The sequence below is a fragment of the Octopus bimaculoides genome, chromosome 10, assembly GCF_046866305.1.
Source record: "Octopus bimaculoides isolate indiv1 chromosome 10, ASM4686630v1, whole genome shotgun sequence".
In the NCBI taxonomy this organism is placed as follows: domain Eukaryota; kingdom Metazoa; phylum Mollusca; class Cephalopoda; order Octopoda; family Octopodidae; genus Octopus; species Octopus bimaculoides.
The window spans coordinates 56,305,253-56,324,412 of record NC_142937.1 but is presented as its reverse complement, the minus strand read 5'-3'; the positions used below and the strand labels follow the sequence as shown (position 1 = coordinate 56,324,412).

The 19,160-nt window shown below is 38.4% G+C and overlaps 1 protein-coding gene across 1 annotated transcript in view; it reads right to left on the bottom strand.

Moving 5' to 3' along the window:
• The window catches only part of LOC106881233 (cation-independent mannose-6-phosphate receptor), a 164,924-nt gene that overhangs the window by 33,084 nt on the left and 112,680 nt on the right, over positions 1-19,160 (bottom strand). The window contains exons 25-29 of the mRNA XM_089358692.1: positions 10,836-10,971; positions 8,257-8,382; positions 7,298-7,557; positions 4,881-5,093; positions 1,948-2,094 (exon numbers count right to left, since the gene is read on the bottom strand). Of these exons, the coding sequence (XP_089214818.1) occupies positions 1,948-2,094; positions 4,881-5,093; positions 7,298-7,557; positions 8,257-8,382; positions 10,836-10,971 (882 nt within the window). The remainder of the gene's footprint in view (positions 1-1,947; positions 2,095-4,880; positions 5,094-7,297; positions 7,558-8,256; positions 8,383-10,835; positions 10,972-19,160) is intronic.

Sequence of the window (19,160 nt, the reverse complement as noted above, 5' to 3'; positions counted from 1 at the left end):
AAAGTATTATTAATGTGGTGTCCATGCAAGAATGGGGTATGTGGCATGTTTAGTCAAATGTATAATTTTTTCGGGGGTGTAGGTATATATAGGTGCATTCATTGGTTTAATTTCTTTCTGTAAAAGATAAAGCTGTGGGATTTATATTAGTGTGTGGTGTTTAATGTGTGTGTGTGTGTGTGTGTGGTGTCTGTGTATATGTGGGGGAACAATTTGCATGAGGGGGTGTGTTGGGGGTGGTGGGGGATAATTATATGCAGAATGTCTGCCTTATAGGGGTGTGCATGGTGTGTATCTTGGTCAAACTCTTTTTATTGAGCCCTATTCCCTTCCATATCAGCTACTTCTGATGAGCATAACTATATAATTGGATTGTTACCCAACACTCCATTGTATTTTTGTGTGAAACCGATTGGTAAGACCAGCCATGATGGATACTTAATACTATAAAATTCAGATAATATTTAGCCATTCTACTAACAGTTATACGAGTGCATTTTCTCTTTGACTTATGGTCTCTTAGACAACTCATGAATGTTATCTGAATATATATTCACACACACACACACACACACATATATATTCAGATAAGAGAAGAAATAGAGCTACAATTAACAATTAGGTGTTGATCATTGGTATTGAATGGTCATAGTTTAATTATAGTTAAAAAAATAACATTTACGGCTGTTTCAGCTTGTTATTTTTGAGGTAAACTTGCATTTATCAGAACTTTTTCCTTTTTCCTCCTGTCAATATACCTCTGATAAAGTTCAAATCATTCTGATGATGTTTGTTACATGGAATGAAATAAATGCAAGCTTACCTCAAAAATAACAAACTGAAACAGTTATAAATGTTATTTTAATTATAATTAAACTCTTTCTTTACTCTCTTTTACTTATTTCAGTCTTTTGACTGTGGCCATGCTCGAGCACCGCCTTTAGTCGAGCAAATCGACCCCAGGACTTATTCTTTGTAAGCCTAGTACTTATTCTATCGGTCTCTTTTGCCAAACCGCTAAGTTATGGGGACGTAAACACACCAGTATCGGTTGTCAAGCGATGTTGGGGGGACAAACACATACACACACATATATATACATATATACGACGGGCTTCTTCCAGTTTCCGTCTACCAAATCCACTCAGAAGGCTTTGGTTGGCCCGAGGCTATAGTAGAAGACACTTGCCCAAGAAGCCACACAGTGGTACTGAACCCGGAACTATGTGGTTCGTAAGCAAGCTACTTACCACACAGCCACTTCTGAATATATTAAGCCACAATTTACCATTTAAATTACCAACTACTGTTAACCTTATAACAAGGCCTATACACAGTTAGGTAATACACCAGTACTTCCTTCAGATACATTTATCCCTTAGATGGTTGCATAACCTCTAACTCATAATTCATATATATATATATATATATATATATATATATATATATATATATATATATAATAAAGGTTATGAAGGGTATTGGAGTCAACCAAACCCTAAAGATACAGGCAATACCGAATAAGTGCTGTATACCAACTAGTTATAATTCTAACTTTGCCATTGGTCTCTTTATCTTTTTCTTTCTTTATACATATATATATATATATATATATATATTATCATCGTTTAACATCTGCCTTCTGTGCATGGGTTGGACTGTTTGAAAGAAGCTGGCCAGGAAGGAGCCTGCAGACTTTTGAATAAGTACTAGGATTTAAAAACATCAATCCTGGGATCGATTTGTTCAACTAAAGTCCTTCAAGGCAGTGACCCAGTGTGGCTGCAGTCAAATGACTGAAACAAGTAAAAGATAAACAATGAAAAAATATGAGGCAGAAGGTCAATATTGAACTAGAAAAAAAAAACAGTTACTCAAAATTAAAACATTTTTCTTTCATAGAGATCAAAAAGGCAGACAAAAAAAGCATAAGTGAAAATGACTTACTAAAGATGGACCAACTTTGCATCTAAACTTGATGATTGTACTTCGGTTTTGCTTAGAGTTGGGACAAGGTGCACCATTTTTGTAATGAATAGTCACAGCTTGATCATTTGGATCAATGTATGGACCTTCAGAAACTGAACCAAGACTCTAATGAAAGGAAAAAGAAAACAAACATAAAATTTACATAGTTTATAAATATTTATTGTATAGCAGCACAATGTATAATAGAAACCTAAGATAACTGAAAGGTACAAGGAGCATTGCAGAACTTTTTAGATTTTTTCAGGATAGACTTAATAATTTCAAAGAAGTAAAAAATTATAAGATCATTCAAAGTAGGATCCCTTGACTCCAATGCACTTGAAGTGTCCCAGCCACTTTCTGAAGGGCCATATGGAAGTCCTTCAAATTGAAGGTGTCCAGTACCCTTATCACAGCCTCTTTCATCTTCAAAACAAATGCCCCTGAGGTTCTCCTTCAGCTCAGGGACAACCAAAAGTCACAGGGAGCAAGATTTGAACTGTAAAGAGGGTGAGCAATTGTTTTGATACCCATCTCTGTCACGTACTTGGTTACCAGGATGCTTGTCACTGAGTACCAGGGGAATGAATTTTGTACAAACTTTGTGTATGTTCAGATCTTCATGAAAAATTCTATGTACAATTGCCATGCAAACTCCAAACTGTACGTGTATCATCTTTATAGGCACACAATGGTCTTCATTCAGAAAATTGCAGATTTTCTCAACCAGCTCTGATGTTCTCACATTTCCTCTCTCTCATCATCTCTCACCTCTTCTCTGCCATCCTTGAACCTCTTGTTAAATAAAAAGTTAATCCATAAGCAGTATGGGGTGTTTCTTAAGTTTCTGTAGTGTTTTTACCCAATTTATCATGAACCTCTATTGTATATTCTTTTGTTTCAGTCATTTGATTGCAGCCATGCTGGAGCACTGCCTTTAGTCAAACAAAGTGGCCCCAGGACTTATTCTAGGTAAGCCTAGTACTTATTCTATCGGTAGCTTTTGCCAAACTGCTAAGTTACAGGGACATGAACATACCAACACTGGTTGTCAAGCAACAGTGTGGGGACAGACATAGACACACAAACATGCACACACACACATATATATATATATACATGACAAGCTTCTTCCAGTTTCTGTCTACTGAATCCACTCACAAAGCTTTGGTTGGCCCAAAGCTATAGTAAAAGACATTTGCCCGAGGTACCACGCAGTGGGACTGAACCTGGAACTATGTGGTTGGTAAGCAAGTTACTTACCACACAGCCACTCCTGCACCTATATAGCAAGCTTCCAAACATACTGACTACATTCTGCAAACTAGTCAACTGTGAGAAGCAGTGTTTAGCAGGGTGTGTTCAAAGTGCTGTTATGGCCATATCAAAAGTTGGCCGATTAGCTTATAAGATGTATAGTAATTATATACTGATGTTGATTCATTCAACTAAAAAATTCTTCAAGGCATATGCAAGCTTGGTGGTAGTCAAATGACAAATGAGTAAAAGATAAAGGATAAAGGGACAGTTATAACAGTCTTTACTGAAAAAAGTCTCAAAACTTCTAGAATGCACCATGTTGTTAAATAGGAGTTCAGTCATGTGATTATTCCATTATACTAAGAGACTAAATATCTATTTGGAGATGTTTCAAACTTATGTAATTGCATTCACTGCCTCAAGCACCAATTTTGGCTGTTTGGTTAAAAAGCTCACTTTTCATCCATATGGTTTCAAGATGGTTGTCTCATATCAAGTAATGACTTTATATTTTCAAGCAAATTTCCAAGATTTTACCCATCACGTGCGAAGGTGCATGGCTCATTGGCTAGAACTTTGGCTCAAAATCATCATGAGGTAGTGAATTTGATTCCTGGACCAGGCTGTGCATTGTATTCTTGAGCAAGACACTTTATTTCACATTGTTCCAGTTCACTCAGCTATAGAAATGAGTTGCAACATCACTGGTGCCAAGCTATATCAGCCTTTACCTTTCCCTTGGATAACATCAGTGGCATAAAAAGGGGAGGCTGGTATGCATGGGTGACTGATGGTCTCCCATAAACAATCTTGCCCTGACTTCTGCCTTGGAGGGTAACTATCTAGGTACAATTCCATGATAATTTATAACTCAAAGGGATCTTTACCCTTTATCCATCATACTTGTACAACTTTGTTTTTTTGTCTTTCTTAAAGTTTACTTACCCGGGATAACCATAAGTAAAGCAAAAAAACAGTCTTTGGAGCAGGCAACAGTATTTCTAGTCTTGAAGTAGATTTAAAAACTTTTTCCTCTCCTACAATGATCTGAAGCTTACCAATAACAACTATGCTGCATACTCTTTGCTTAGGTTTCTTCTCCATTCACTATCTGTTCAATGATTTTTATTTATTATATGAAAGTAATCATTACAGGTATGATTTTAATTCAGTGAAAATTGTTTTGATTCACTCCATAGAGTATACTATCCACAGCTTGATTGTGTGTCTTCATATAGAAGGCATCCTTTGAGAAATTTTTCTTTGAAAAACAGCTCGTAGCCCATTCTTCCTTAAGAACATACAACTGTCATTTTCTCTGTAAATGTTCTGACTTTCATGATTCCTGCCTTCAGAAGCACAAACCAAAGTATGTTAACTTCCACTTGGCTGTGTGTTCTTCAAGCAGAGGGTGTCTCTGGAAAATTTACTATAAACCATGACCTCTTGTTAAAAATAACAGCTAACTACTTTTAAACAACATTTTAATGAAGAAAAATGAAAAAAAAAAAAAAAAAAAAAAAAAACATTTGTTAATATAGTTCAGGGTACACTATCAGAAAACAAAGTTGGGATAGTCAGAGCTGGAGTGTTGCTCATCATAGGTTGATTTCATCAGGATGACATAGAACAAACAAAATCAATATACTTACCACACCATTTTCACCAACATTGGTCTCACAAACAGAAGCAAGAGGGGGACAGAAAGACCCAAAGATGGGATTTAAGGGTCGGCAAATATTTATGTAGTATGAAGCACCAGGATCTTCCGATGGTGCCAAGCCTTCAGCAACATGATGTCCGGACATCTGTACCAGTGGAGATAAATCAAACATCTGGTCACCTTTTATCACTGTACAACGAACCTACACAAAAGAGAGAAAGAACATTAAGACTGGACTTTAAAAACGAAAAATAATAATAACAATAATATATAAATAAATAAATATATAAATTGGTGCCATATAAAAGGCACTCATGCCAGTGTCACTTAGCAAGCACCCCTGCCACTATCACATAGCAGGTACATATGCTGGTGTCATGTAGAAAGCAACCATGCTGGTGCCACACAAAGAGTATACTGGTGCCACATATAAAGCATCCATGTAGGTGTCACATAAAAAACACTGGTGCCATGTAGAAAGCACCCAGTATTCTCTGTAAAGTGGTTGACATAGAAACCATACCAGAACAGACAATTAGAGCCTGGTGAAGCTCTCTGGTCTGTCATTTACTGTCAAACCGTCCAACCCATGGAAACAGATGTTAAATGATGACAATAAAAGTAAGTGTAGGCAAAGGCATAGCATTGTGGGTAACAAGTTTGTTTCACCATCACATGGTTTTGGGTTCAGTGGCACCACATTGTGGGCCCATGTCTGCTACTATAACCTTGGGCCAACCAATGCATTATGGGTGAAATTAGTGGATCGAAACTGTGGTTTGACAAAGAGATTAATAAAATAAGTACCCAAGTTAAGAAATAAACACTATAGGTACAGACATGGCTATTTGGTTAAACTTGCATCCTAACCATGTGGTCTCAGGTTTAATCTCACTGTCACACTATATGGGCAAGTGTCTTCTACTATTACCTTTGGCTGACTATGACCTTATGAGAGAATCTGATAGAGGGAAACTGGAAGCAGCCCATTGTATATATATATATATACACATGTGTGTGTGTGTGTGTGTGTATGTGTGTGTGTGTGTGTGTGTGTGTGTGTGTGTGTGTGTGTGTGTGTGTGTGTGTGTGTGTGTGTGTGCCCTCTTATTTTGATGTAATGTTATGATTGTAAATGAGCATCACCATCATACAGGTGATGATGTTCATTTTCAGTCATCATCAGCATTTAGCATCTGCTTTCCAAGCTGGCATAGGTTAGATGGTTTGACTGAAACTGGCAAGTTGGAGAGCTGCACCAAGTTCCAGTCTGGTTTACCATGGTCTTTACAGCTGGATGCCCTTCCAAACACCAACCACTCCAAGGGTGTAATGGGTGTTTTTAATATACCCCTGGGGTAAGTGCTTTTAAGTACCACTGGCACAGGTATCATTTATGTAGTACCGGTATCGGCCATGGCTATGATTTCACTTGGCTTGACGAGTCTTCTCAAGCACAACATATCTTCTGTAAAAAACATATCTGGCCACAGGGAAATATTATTTTGCTTGGAAACAGATGAGGGTTAGCAACAGGAAGAGTATCTAGCCATAGGAAATCTACCTTAACAAATTTCGTCTGGCTCATGTAAGCATGGAAAAAGGAGATGCTAAATGATGATGTAGTTGATCAACTAAAATCCTAAAAAGTGATGCCTCACTAGGAGTTGCATTCTCTCCCTAAAAACCCAAGCCGAACCATATTTTGCTCTGGGTGAGTTGGCATGTATCACGACGGTCCAATAATAATGGGATGAAACTGAAGGTATATCTTGAGTACTGGATTTGTGAACTCCCTAATCAATGGTCCATAAATATTTCCTTTCTGTGTTTTTCTAAACTCATTGGTATCCAGATGGCAGCTCATTTCCACAACAGTGCAAATTTTCTTCTTGTGGTCCTACAAAACAATATCTGGCTGATTGTGTTTTAACAGACCTGGTTATTAAGTATTATTGCAAAAAAAAAAAAAAGATAGGGTGCATATATGGCTGTGTGGTAAGAAGCTTGCTTCCCAACTATATGGTCCTGGGTTCAGTCCCACTGCGTGGTACCTTGAGCAAGTGTCTTCTACTATAGCAATGGGCTGACCAAAGTCTTGTGAGTGGATTTGGTAGACAAAAACAGAAAGAAGCCTGTTGTGTGTATGTGTGTATATATATATACACATATGTATGCATTTATGTGCGCGTCTGTGTTTGTCTCCACCACCATCGCTTGACAACTGATGTTGGTGTGTCTATGCCCCTGTAACTTAACAGTTCAGCAAAAGAGACCAATAGAATAAGTACTAGGCTTACAAAGAGTAAGTCCTGGGGTTGATTTCTTTGACTAAAAGGCGATGCTCCAGCATGGCTGTAGTCAAATGACTGAAACAAGTGAAAGTATGAAAGAAAAATTAATTACCTGTTTTTCACAAACTAAATCGGTATGCCAGGAAAAATAGTAAGTGCAATTTTTAGATTCAGCTAGATACACAGGGGCACCTATTCCTTTTGAGGGGTTGCACACAAAGTTGATGATTGTGTTCCGTTCAAACTTGCCTCCATGACATTTATCACCACCAGAGTAGTTCAGGAAAATGACGCCTTCTTTGAATTGAAGGTTGCTGTTAGCATTTCCACAATTAAAAGATCTATTGGCATACGTGTTGGTCTGGCAGGAGCCTTCATTAAGGAGAAAAAAAGGGAGAAGAATGTAAGAGAATATAAAATTTAACAAGACAATGAGGACATACATAGGGAAGTTGTTGTTTTAGCCAGTGGTGGTGTTAACTCCCCCACCACTCCAGATAAGACCTATTTGTGCAAAACTACAAGATGAAAGACATTTCTACCATGGCCATCCCCTTTTTGTTTATCATATTATCCAGTGTATTCTCGTTTGCTTAAGGCAATAAATTGTGATTTGAGAGAGATTTTGCTACCTATTTCTAGTAGATCACGTGACCACCTAAAAGCTTCCTTGTTGGCTCATGTCTAGAGAAGTAGTATAGCAGAGTAGATAGAAGATTGTGTAGTTACAGCTGTAGGCGTTTAGTTCCAGGCAACTTTGAGTGAGAAGACCCATTATTAATAAGACACTTTAATTGGTATGGCAGAGACATCCCTTGTTGATACAGCAGGAAAGATATCCCTAGTTGTTACAGTAGAGGTACCCTCATTGATACAGTAGAGAAACACATGTTGGCATTGAAGAGGCACCATTATTTACACCATCATTTACGTAGTAGAAATACTTTCTGTGGTACATGTAAAGGCACCCTCACTGATTGTATGTTAAGAGGAGGAAAATTAATCCAAATATGGCAAAAGAAATGAAATAAAATAAAATGAAATAAAATAAAATAAAAAAATCAAACTTACTGGATTCTTTTGAACATTGGCTATTTGCCACTGCACCACAAATGTTCAGTTGGAATGAATGTTCTTTTTGATCACTTATGGTGTATCCCTTAGATTTCTTCAGTTGAGATAGGTCAAAGGTAACTCCTAAAATAAAAAAAAACAAATGTGAATAAATGAAATAACAACAGTCTGAAAACAATGATTAAAAAAACTGAAGCAACCAAATCTATTCTAACAAGCAGCATTGATATGATTGGAGTTCCTCGAAACTGGTGAGGAATATCCACTCATTAATAGATAATATAGGATGAATTTTATCAGATATAGTCTCTCTCTCTCATATGTACACACACATACCAGATTCTGGATTTAGTAGCATGGCAAATAGAAATTGCTCAAAAGTTTAGCTCCAGATTAATATAACCAGTTGATTAAGCACATTCTAGCAATGACTATCCCATTTTCCATTGTACAGATATAGTACCTAGGTGTTTTTATTTTTTTTTTTAAACCAGCAGGTTATGGGTTGAAGTGGATTTGGTTGCTACTTTTAACAGATCAAATCTCTACACTCACATGAAGATTTTAATACTGCAATCTGGTAAACAACTTGTTGATTTTTAGATTGTTGCCATTGTTTATAACACAAAACACTTGAAGACAAAGTGCAAGACTCTAGATAGAAGCTCCACATGTTAGAAGTATCAACCAATTATCCCTCAAAATACACAACCATCATTACAAAAAAAAAAAAAAAAAAAAAAATAAAATAAAAAGAGAGAACAAACTTTTTCCTATGGTTTAGCCATCTTTTTTCTCAGAAACATGGCAAAGTTGAAACTGACTCAGTATCAAACAGACAAATGTCTCTTTTCAGTTCAATTGCAAGGTTTTTTAAATAGTGTTTTCTATCCTCAATCAATACCCATCTAGTTCCCACAAAACTGCCAGCATAGATTCGGGTCTGAGCACTACAGCTTCACCACTTTTGTTCCTCTCAATATTCATTACAGCTGGATTTAACCAGAACCACCAATCACCAGTCAGTTACTATGGGATTAAACTTAATGAAAGCTTTTGACATGATTACCAATCACATTTTGTTGGAAGAGATTCAAAATAGCACTCTTTCACAAGGTATTATAAGATGATCAGCAATGTATTCGAAAAGTAGATTAGCAGAAACTAAGCCCCAAAGCAGAAATCTAAGAGCAGAATTGGGAGACATAGAATTCCCAAGGGAAGCAGTATATCTCACCCATTTTTTAATTGTTATGGCTCCAAAGTAGTGATAACTAGCAATGAGCAGCTCAAACTCACAAATCATGCAAACAATTTCAATTTTTGGTTCAGACCCTGCTGCACATTTGGCCACCACTAAACTCAATAAATACATGCCCAACAAAATTGGTTAAGCAAGCAGAGGAGCAAAACACTCAGCACCTTAACTGACTGTGACTTTCTTCCTTCTCAAACTACCCAGTCCCAAATCCAAGTTTCTGGCCATATACTTTTTGTAGAGCAAATACCCAAGCTACAAGAAATTCTTAGCATTCAGATTATTCAGTTAAATGTAATGCTATTTTATTCACATTGTTTTAAACTGTTCACGTATTATGTTGTTATCTTCAAGATTTCAATGACATGATTGTTTATTTTTATAATGACACTGTAGGGTAGGTGTAAGAGGTTGGATCTGACTGGTGTGAACATAGAACAACTAGAATTTTCAGGTTTGATATGGCTGGTTGAAATGCTAAAGGGTTAATGGAGTCCACTCTGTTGAAAGCATTCAGGTTAAGTCTCTGGTTTGAAGATACTGTCCTCCCTCCTACATACTTAAAAGCCTTGAGCAAGCGATCTTCAATTTTTACTTGTTTCAGTCATTAGACTATGGTTATGCAAGGGTACCACCTTGAAGAATTTTTAGTCGAACAAATCAACCCCAATACCTTTTTCTTCTTTTGTTTTTAAGCCAGGTACTTATTCTTTCAGTCTCTTTGATTAAACCACTAAGTTAGAGACATAAACACACCAACACTGGTTGTCAAACAGTAGCAGGGGACACAAAGTCACAACGCACACTTGATGGACTTCTTTCAATTTCTGTCTATGAAATCCACTCACAAGGCTTTGGCCAGAGTGAGGTTATAGCGGAAGACACTTACCCAAGGTGCCATGCAGTGGGACTGCATCTGAAACCATGTGGTTGGGAAGTAAGTTTCTTACCACAGAGTCATGCCTGCATGTAAAATAAAGCTAAAAGTAAAAACTAAACATAATGCTAAAAATTTATGCTGATTGTTGAGATTTTGACTGGAGCCTAGAAAAGATGCTAAATACCTTTGATATGCATATTCTCTTACTGTTTCTGCCTAACTGAAAGGTTCTATGAAGTCATTCAAATAATGAGAAATAGCAACCAAATATTTCTCATATCACATTTTCTTTTAAAGAAGTGCATATAAGACAATGATGTAGTTCTAGCCATATTAAACAAGAAAAGAAACAAAAGATCGTGGCAAGAATACCTTTGACCACAAGGGTCTAAAAAAATACAACTCACTACCTACGTGTATTAAGTAAAAATAATTTACCTGTAGACTCATCAGTTACACGACAGGTGTTATTATGAGAGGCTTTCTGACTCAAAGGACAAGCCTCTCGTGTAGCCCACAAAAAGTGATGTTCACATTTACTTTCTATATAGTAATACTCTTTGGGGCTGGAATCCTGAATTCAGAAAGAAAGGAAAATATTAATGGCATTTCAAAACTGTAAATATTCTTTTATCCTTTTACTGGTTTCAGTGATTGGGTGACAACCAAGCTGAGGCACCATTTTCAAAAGTATTTCATTAATCATTTAGACCAGACCAGCACTTATTTCAGTCTGACTGAATGAATAAATTACATGTTTAAAAAGTCACCATACAACACTGAAAGCATATGGCCCAGTAGTTAGAGCATCAAGCTGACAATCATGAGGTTGTGAGTTTGATTCCTTGACCAGGTTGTGTGTTGTGCTCTTGGGCAAGACACTTTATTTCATGTTGCTCCAGTTCACTCAGCAACATCACAGGTGCCGCCTTTCCCTTGGATAGCATCTGTGGTGTGGAGAGGGGAGGCTGGAATGCATGGGTGACTGCTGGTCTTCTATAAACAACCTTGCCTGGACTTGTGTCTCGGAGGGTAACTTTCTGGGTGCAATCCCATGGCTATTTACGACTGAAGGGGATCCTTCATATATATATATATATATATATATATATATATATATTAGGTGCAGGAGTGGCTGTGTGGCAAGAAGCTTGCTTACCAACCACATGGTTCTGGGCTGATCAAAGTTTTGAGTGGACTTGGTAGATGGAAACTGAAAGAATTCCATCGTATATATATATGTGTGTGTGTGTGTGTGTGTGTGTGTGTGTGTGTGTGTGTGTATTATGTGTGCATATATGTTTGTGTGTCTGTGTTTGTCCCCCCCAACATCACTTAACTGATGCTGGTGCCTTTATGTCCCCATAACTTAGTAATTCAGCAAAAGAGACTGATAGAATAAGTACTAAGTTTTCAAAGAATAAGTTCTGGGGTTGATTTGCTCGACTAAAGGCAGTGCTCCAGCATGGCTGCAGTCAAATGACTGAAAAGAGAGAGAGAGAGAGAGAGAGAGAGAGAGAGCACAGCATGGGCATCCATTGGTCTTGAGAGACAATAGATCTGTACCTGGAGAATTTGTGTTAGCTGCTGATGTTGCTGCAGCAGCTGTACAGGCCCACATGGGAGTGAGTCTTGCATGCAGCAACTGCATTTGAAGAACCTTATTATCATTATTATTTTACATCCGCTTTCCATATTGGTGAGAGCTGGGTGGTTTGGCAAGATCCAACAGGCCTGAGGACATCTTACTCCAATATTTTCCTTTTGGCATGGTTTCTATGACTGGATGCTCTTCCAAATACCAATCATTTATACTGTGCAATGGTTGTAGTTTTTTTTTGGAGGGGGGGTTGTAGCACTAGCATTATAGAGGTCACCTCTTTCACTATTGTTCTCCTTATCTTATATTCCTCTCTAATCCTTTTCTTTCCCTTCCAATTGGATAAACTATGTATCTATTGCAAGACATCTATTTATGTCCCTCTACACCATTAATCTCCCAACTGGCACAAAACAACCGCTTCCACCCACCTGCCTCAATATTTCTCCCCATTTTCAATTGAGAAAGTCTTTGCCTTTTCTTTTTTGTTTTGCAAAGTACTTGGTAATCCTGTCAGTGCCGGTGTCAAGCAAAAAGTACCCAATACACTCTACAAAGTAGTTGGCATTAGGAAGGACATCCAGTTGTAGAAACTACGCCAAGACAATGGAGCTTGGTATCGCTCCCAGCCTGGCCAGCTCCAGCCAAACCATTCAACCCATGCCAGCATGGAAAACGGATGTTAAATGATGATGATATATATTATATGGTTTGCTGCCACACAGTTTCCACCAACCAATTTCTATGTTGACCCTCTTCACGTTCTGTCTACCCAACTTCACAAAGACTAGGTTTAACCAGAAGCTACAAAAAACATACCTAATACATCAGACATAGTTACTGAACCCAAAATCATGTGGTTAAAAAATGAACTTAACAACATGGCTAAATCTGTGTTTCTTCTAGATAATGGATTAATAATCTCTGTTGTTCTCTCCATCTGCCAGTTTTGCTTTCACTTCTCATTTATCACTAGTGCATTCTCCCTCCTAAGAGTGACTGCTAATTCTAACTACTGGGTCACTAGTAGATTTCACTGTGATGAAATCATTCAGACCAATCAATAGGTTGTGGTTTATATTTAAGTTTTTCTCTGACTGATCTAAGAGGACTTGTAAAAACATCATAGGTGTTGTCCTCTTCCTCTGGTTAAGCTATAAAAATGAAAATAGCAAAAAATCAGTTACATGCATGGTGTGGCTTGGGCCTTCATCCTGATGAAGAATGCTGTATTGCTGAATATGTCCTGGACATTTTAACCCTTTGACATTCAAATTACTCTGTCAAATACATTGCTTATTTATTCACATTGTTTTGAATTAATTATGCATTATCTTGTAGCTTTGAGATTTCAACGATGTGATTGTTTATTTTTAGAATAACATTGCAATTGAGAGGCTAGATATAGCTGGTTTGAACATAGAACAGGGAGAATATTTGGGCCAGATATTTGCAGTTTTAATGCTAAAGGGTTAAAACATGTAGAGCCTATCACTTTTCAGATACATTAAAAGAAATTATCTCTTTGTACACAAATGGTACTTTTATAGACTCAAGTAGGATGAAAGGTAAAGTAGATCTTGGTGAAATTTGAAATTAGAGCTCAGAAGGCAAAAACAAATACTGCATCGTATCCAACAGCCTAAAGGTTGTCATGTCACCAACAAATAATTGTGTGTGTATGTGTTTGCATGGGTATGCACAGATGTGTGACAACCACTACATATGTGAAGAGTATGGTTTATTGCTGCTGCAAACTCCTGCCAATAGAGTTCCTGCCACTATATGTTCAATTGCTCTCAAACAACCAAAACACTACTTCAACACCATTCTAAGAACATTATTTCTTGACATTCATCTCAAAATATAAAGAGTAAGTACAGATGCGTAACTAATAACAGCAGCAGCATCAATAACCTCATCAACTCCAAATGCTATGTATGGATGTATATATCACTAATGATCAGAAGAGAAAACGACTACTATAATATCCAACTGAAGCTATTATTCCCACCTGAAATCATAGGTAGCCTTGTTAACCCACAAATAAATAAATATACACAGTGTGTCTTCTTTTTGTTTCAGACAAAATAAATTCAGATTTATAAATTAGATAATGGCTTTAGACCGAAATACAATCATAACCCACCACAAAGGAGGTGAAGATAATGCAGCTTTAGCTAAAAAGCTTAAAATTAACTGAACAATAGTCTGGAAAATTGTCAAGAAATTTCAAGAGACTGGTTCCACCACTGATCAACCTGGACATAATCAAAAACGGAGAGTGTGGATACCTGAGATTATCAAAAGTATGAGAGAAAACATATGGTGAAATCCTTGTCGTTCTGTCAGAAAACTGGCAACCACAGCAAAAATAAGCTGAAGATCAATGTACTGTGTGATGAAGGAGGATCTAAGGACCTACTTCTACAAGATGATATGCCTTCATAAGCTCACTCAAGTTTATAAGACCATGAGACTAGAGCGAAATCATCTTATCCTGCGTTGGATTGCTGAAGGGATGCTGCCCAACCTGGTGTTCATTGATGAAAAGAAATTTGATATCAAACAGACAGTAAACCACCAGAATGACTGACTCTGGAACGTATCTGGCTCCATCGAGGGTAGACTCATAAATCAACATCAAAATCCACAGTCCATTATCGTTTGGGTGGCTGTGGCAGTCACAGGAAGATCTCATCTTGTTTTTGTGCCCCCGGGTGTTAAAATTAACACCCAGCAATACATTAGTGATGCTTTGGAAGCTGAACTGCTTCCAAGGGTGAATGAGAACTTCCAAGGTACACCTTGGAGCCTCCAACACAGACAACACTGGATTCAGAAAAACATTGTCGTTCATATGTCGTAGGAGAGAAATGTGTCCTCATGGATGATGGCTCACTTGCACTAAATGAGGCTGCAAAGAGAGAGGCTTGGAGATGCAACTATGAAAGATTGCTCAAGAAAGAGTATGAATGGGAGAAAGAGAGTCTGCCGAATGTCGACCCAACAGAGGGACCAGCTATCTTAATTGACAGTACCTTGGTAGATAAAGTGATCAAGAGTATGAAGACAGGGAAAGCCCCCAGCCCATCAGGAATCACTGCAGAGATGCTCAAAATATCTGGCAGTGTTGGCTATGGCCTAATCACCTGTATAATTAACCAGGTGATACACGAAAGAGTCATACCCAATGACTGGTGTAGCAGCACCATAGTCAACTGCTACAAAGTTAAAGGTGACGCTTTAGATACAAATAATTACAGAGGTATCAAGTTCTTGGATCAGGTAATGAAAGTCACGGAGAGGGTCATAGGCCAACTAATTAGGGAGAGAGTCAGTTTAGATGAGATACAGCCTGGGTTTGTGCCAGGGAAAAGCACCACTGATGCTATATTTCTGGTTAGACAGCTGCAGGAGAAATACCAGGCCAAAAATAAACCTCTGTACATATATATATATATATATATATATGTAACAATTAGAAAATGGAGGATAATATGCTGAACCCAACTACTTGCAGACGGTGTATCCCGTTGAATTCATTAATTTAATTCATAGCAAAAGTGACAAAAAAAGGAAGAAAAGAAAAATAATCTTTTTCTTCTTCTTCTTCTTCTTTCTCTTTCTTTTTCTTTTTCTTTTCTTCCTTTTTTTGTCACTTTTGCTATGAATTAAATTAATGAATTCAACAGGATACACCGTCTGCAAGTAGTTGGGTTCAGCATATTATCCTCCATTTTCTAATTGTTACACAAATTTAGGGTAAAACCTCCACTTTTACCCGCTCCCATTGATTGCACCTAGTATAGCACTAGTGTAGCAATAATTGGGTACCCTCCCAGCAGTATACTGGATAGATACTATCCCTTAGTGGGTTGTACCCCCAACCCCTAACTCTCTCACGCTATATATATATATATATATATATATATATATATATATATACACATATATATACATATATATATATATATACATATATATACACACATATATATACATATATATACACACATATATATACACACATATATACATATATATATATATACACACATATATATACACACATATATACATATATATATATATATATATATATACACACACACATATACATACATATATATATACATACATATATATGTACATACATATATACATACATACATACATATATATATACATACATATATATATATATACGTACATATATATATACGTACATATATATATACGTACATATATATATACGTACATATATATATATACGTACATATATATATATACGTACATATATATATATACGTACACACACACATATATATATATATATATATATATATATATATATATACATATATATATATATATGAGCTTTCTTTTCAGGTACATGACGCGGCTGTTCCTGGTCCCATGGGCCCATACCTCCCACACCCTCAGGGTTGGCACTCTCAACGTCGGCACACTAAAAGGTAGGTCTGGTGAGATTGTTGAGATGCTTGAACGGAAACGTGTCGATATCTGCTGCCTCCAAAAAGTAAGGTGGAGAGGAGGTTCCGCTAGGTTCCTCACAAGCAAAGAACACAGGTACAAGATTTTCTGGGCAGGAAACACAGACGGGGTTGGGGGCGTGTGTATACTTCTTGCAGAGAAATGGGTGGATAAGGTAATCGAGGTAGTTAGAGTATGCGATAGAATACTTAAGATTAGATTAGTCCTTCACCATGGGTTAGCAACCATTATCTCGGCCTATGCCCCTCAGCCCGGGCAACCCGACGGACAGAAAGACCAATTTTATGACACCCTCCTGCAGACTACCTCATCGACGAATGACAGGGACCTTCTCTTTGTGGCTGGTGACTTCAATGGTCATGTTGGACAACATTCAGGACCTTCTATGGCATACATGGAGGCTATGGTTTTGGTTCCCGCAATGAGGAGGGAACCAGGCTGCTGGAGTTCTGTGATGCAAATGACCTTATGGTCTGCAATACTAACTTCAAGAAACCTGCCAGTCACCTAATCACCTACTGTTCTGGCAAGCACACTAGCCAAATTGACTACATCCTCGCTACGAAAAGGGAAAGATGGCTGCTTAGAAATGCCAAAACATTCCCAGGCGAAGAATGTATCCCACAACATGGACTAGTAGTTAGTGACTTCGGGATCAGGGCTAAATAGCTGCCCAGAAGACAACCAGCTTGGAGGAGAAGGGTCTGGAAGCTCAAAGATCCTGCGAATGGACAGAGATTTAGAGACTTATTACATGAAGCCTTCGACGAAATAGAGGGGGGTGTAGCTTCACACAATGTAGAGGACAACTGGACGTTTCTACGGGACAACTTGCTGAGGGCCACCGACCAGATCTGTGGTTAGTGCAAGGTCCCTTCTCGACCAAAAATAACGTGGTGGTGGAACAATGTTGTTGACAGGGCTATTAGAAAAAAGAAACAGGCTTGGAAAGACTGGAAAAATGGTGGTAGCAGGGAACTGTATTAGACGGCCAGAAGGGAAGCTAGGCGACAGGTTTATTTAGCCAGAGGGGAAGCAGATAGGAAAAAGTTTGTCAATGTTCAATGCCGTGAGGACCAAAGACTTGAGGTATTTCGTGTTGCAAGACAGTGTGTGAGAGAGAATCGTGATGTCGTGGGACAGAAATGTGTTCGCATGGATGATGGTACGCTTGCACTAAATGAGGCTGCAAAGAAAGTGGTTTGGAGACGCCACTACGAAAGATTGCTCAATAAAGAGAATGAATGAGAGAAAGAGAGTCTGCTGAATGTCGACCCAACAGAGGGACCAGCTATCCGAGTTGACAGTACCATGGTTGATAAAGCAATTAAGAGTATGAAGACAGGGAAGGCCCCCGACCCATCAGGAATCACTGCAGAGATGCTCAAAATATCTGGCAGTGTTGGCTATAGCCTAATCACCCGTATTGTTAACCAGGTGATACACGAAGGAGTCATACCCAATGACTGGTGTAGTAGCACCATAGTCAACTGCTACAAAGGTAAAGGTGATGCTTTAGATACAAATAATTACAGAGGTAACAAGCTTTTAGATCAGGTTATGAAAGTCACGGAGAGGGTCATAGCTCAACTACTTAGGGAGTGAGTCAGTTTAGATGAGATGCAGTTTGGGTTCGTGCCTGGGAAAAGCACCACTGATGCTATATTTCTGGTAAGACAGCTTCAGGAGAAATACCTAACCAAGGATAAACCTCTGTACCTGGCTTTCGTTGACATGGAGAAAGCCTTCGACAGGGTCCCCCGATCTCTCATCTGGTGGTCAATGAGGAAACTAGGGATAGAAGAATGGTTAGTGAGAGCTGTGTGAGCCATGTACAGAGACGCTGTCAGTAACGTGAGGGTTGGCAATGAGTACAGTGAAGAATTCCGGGTAGAGGTAGGTGTCCACCAAGGTTCTGTCCTCAGCCCCCTGCTATTTATCATAGTCCTCCAGGCTATAACAGAGGAATTCAAGACAGGATGCCCCTAGGAGCTCCTCTATGCTGATGACCTTGCACTAATTGCTGAGTCACTCTCAGAACTAGAGAAGTTTCAGGTGTGGAAGCAAGGACTAGCATCGAAGGGCCTTAGAGTCAACTTAGCTAAAACCAAAGTCCTAATAAGTAGGAAGGTAGAAAAATCACAAACACCTTCAGGTAGATGGCCCTGCTCGATCTGTAGAAAAGGCGTGGGTAGTAACTCTATAAGATGCACCCAGTGCAAGCTATGGACGCATAAGAGGTGCAGCAATATCAAAGGAAGGTTAACTAGGAAGTTAGTTTTTGTTTGTAGCAGATGTTCAGGAGCTATAAACACTGTGAATGTACAGAAAACAACTTCTGCCACATTCCAGGGAGAAAAACTAGAAGTGGTTGATAGCTTCCGCTATCTTGGTGACCAAATTAGTAGTGGGGGTGGGTGCGCTGAAAGCGTAGCTGCTAGAATAAGAATAGCCTGGGCAAAGTTCAGAGAGCTCTTACCTCTGCTGGCCACAAAGGGTCTCTCTCTCAGAGTAAAAGGCAGATTGTATGACGCATGTGTACGAACAGCCATGCTTCATGGCAGTGAAACATGGGCCATGACTGCTGAGGACATGCGTAGGCTTGCAAGGAATGAAGCCAGTATGCACCGATGGATGTGTAATGT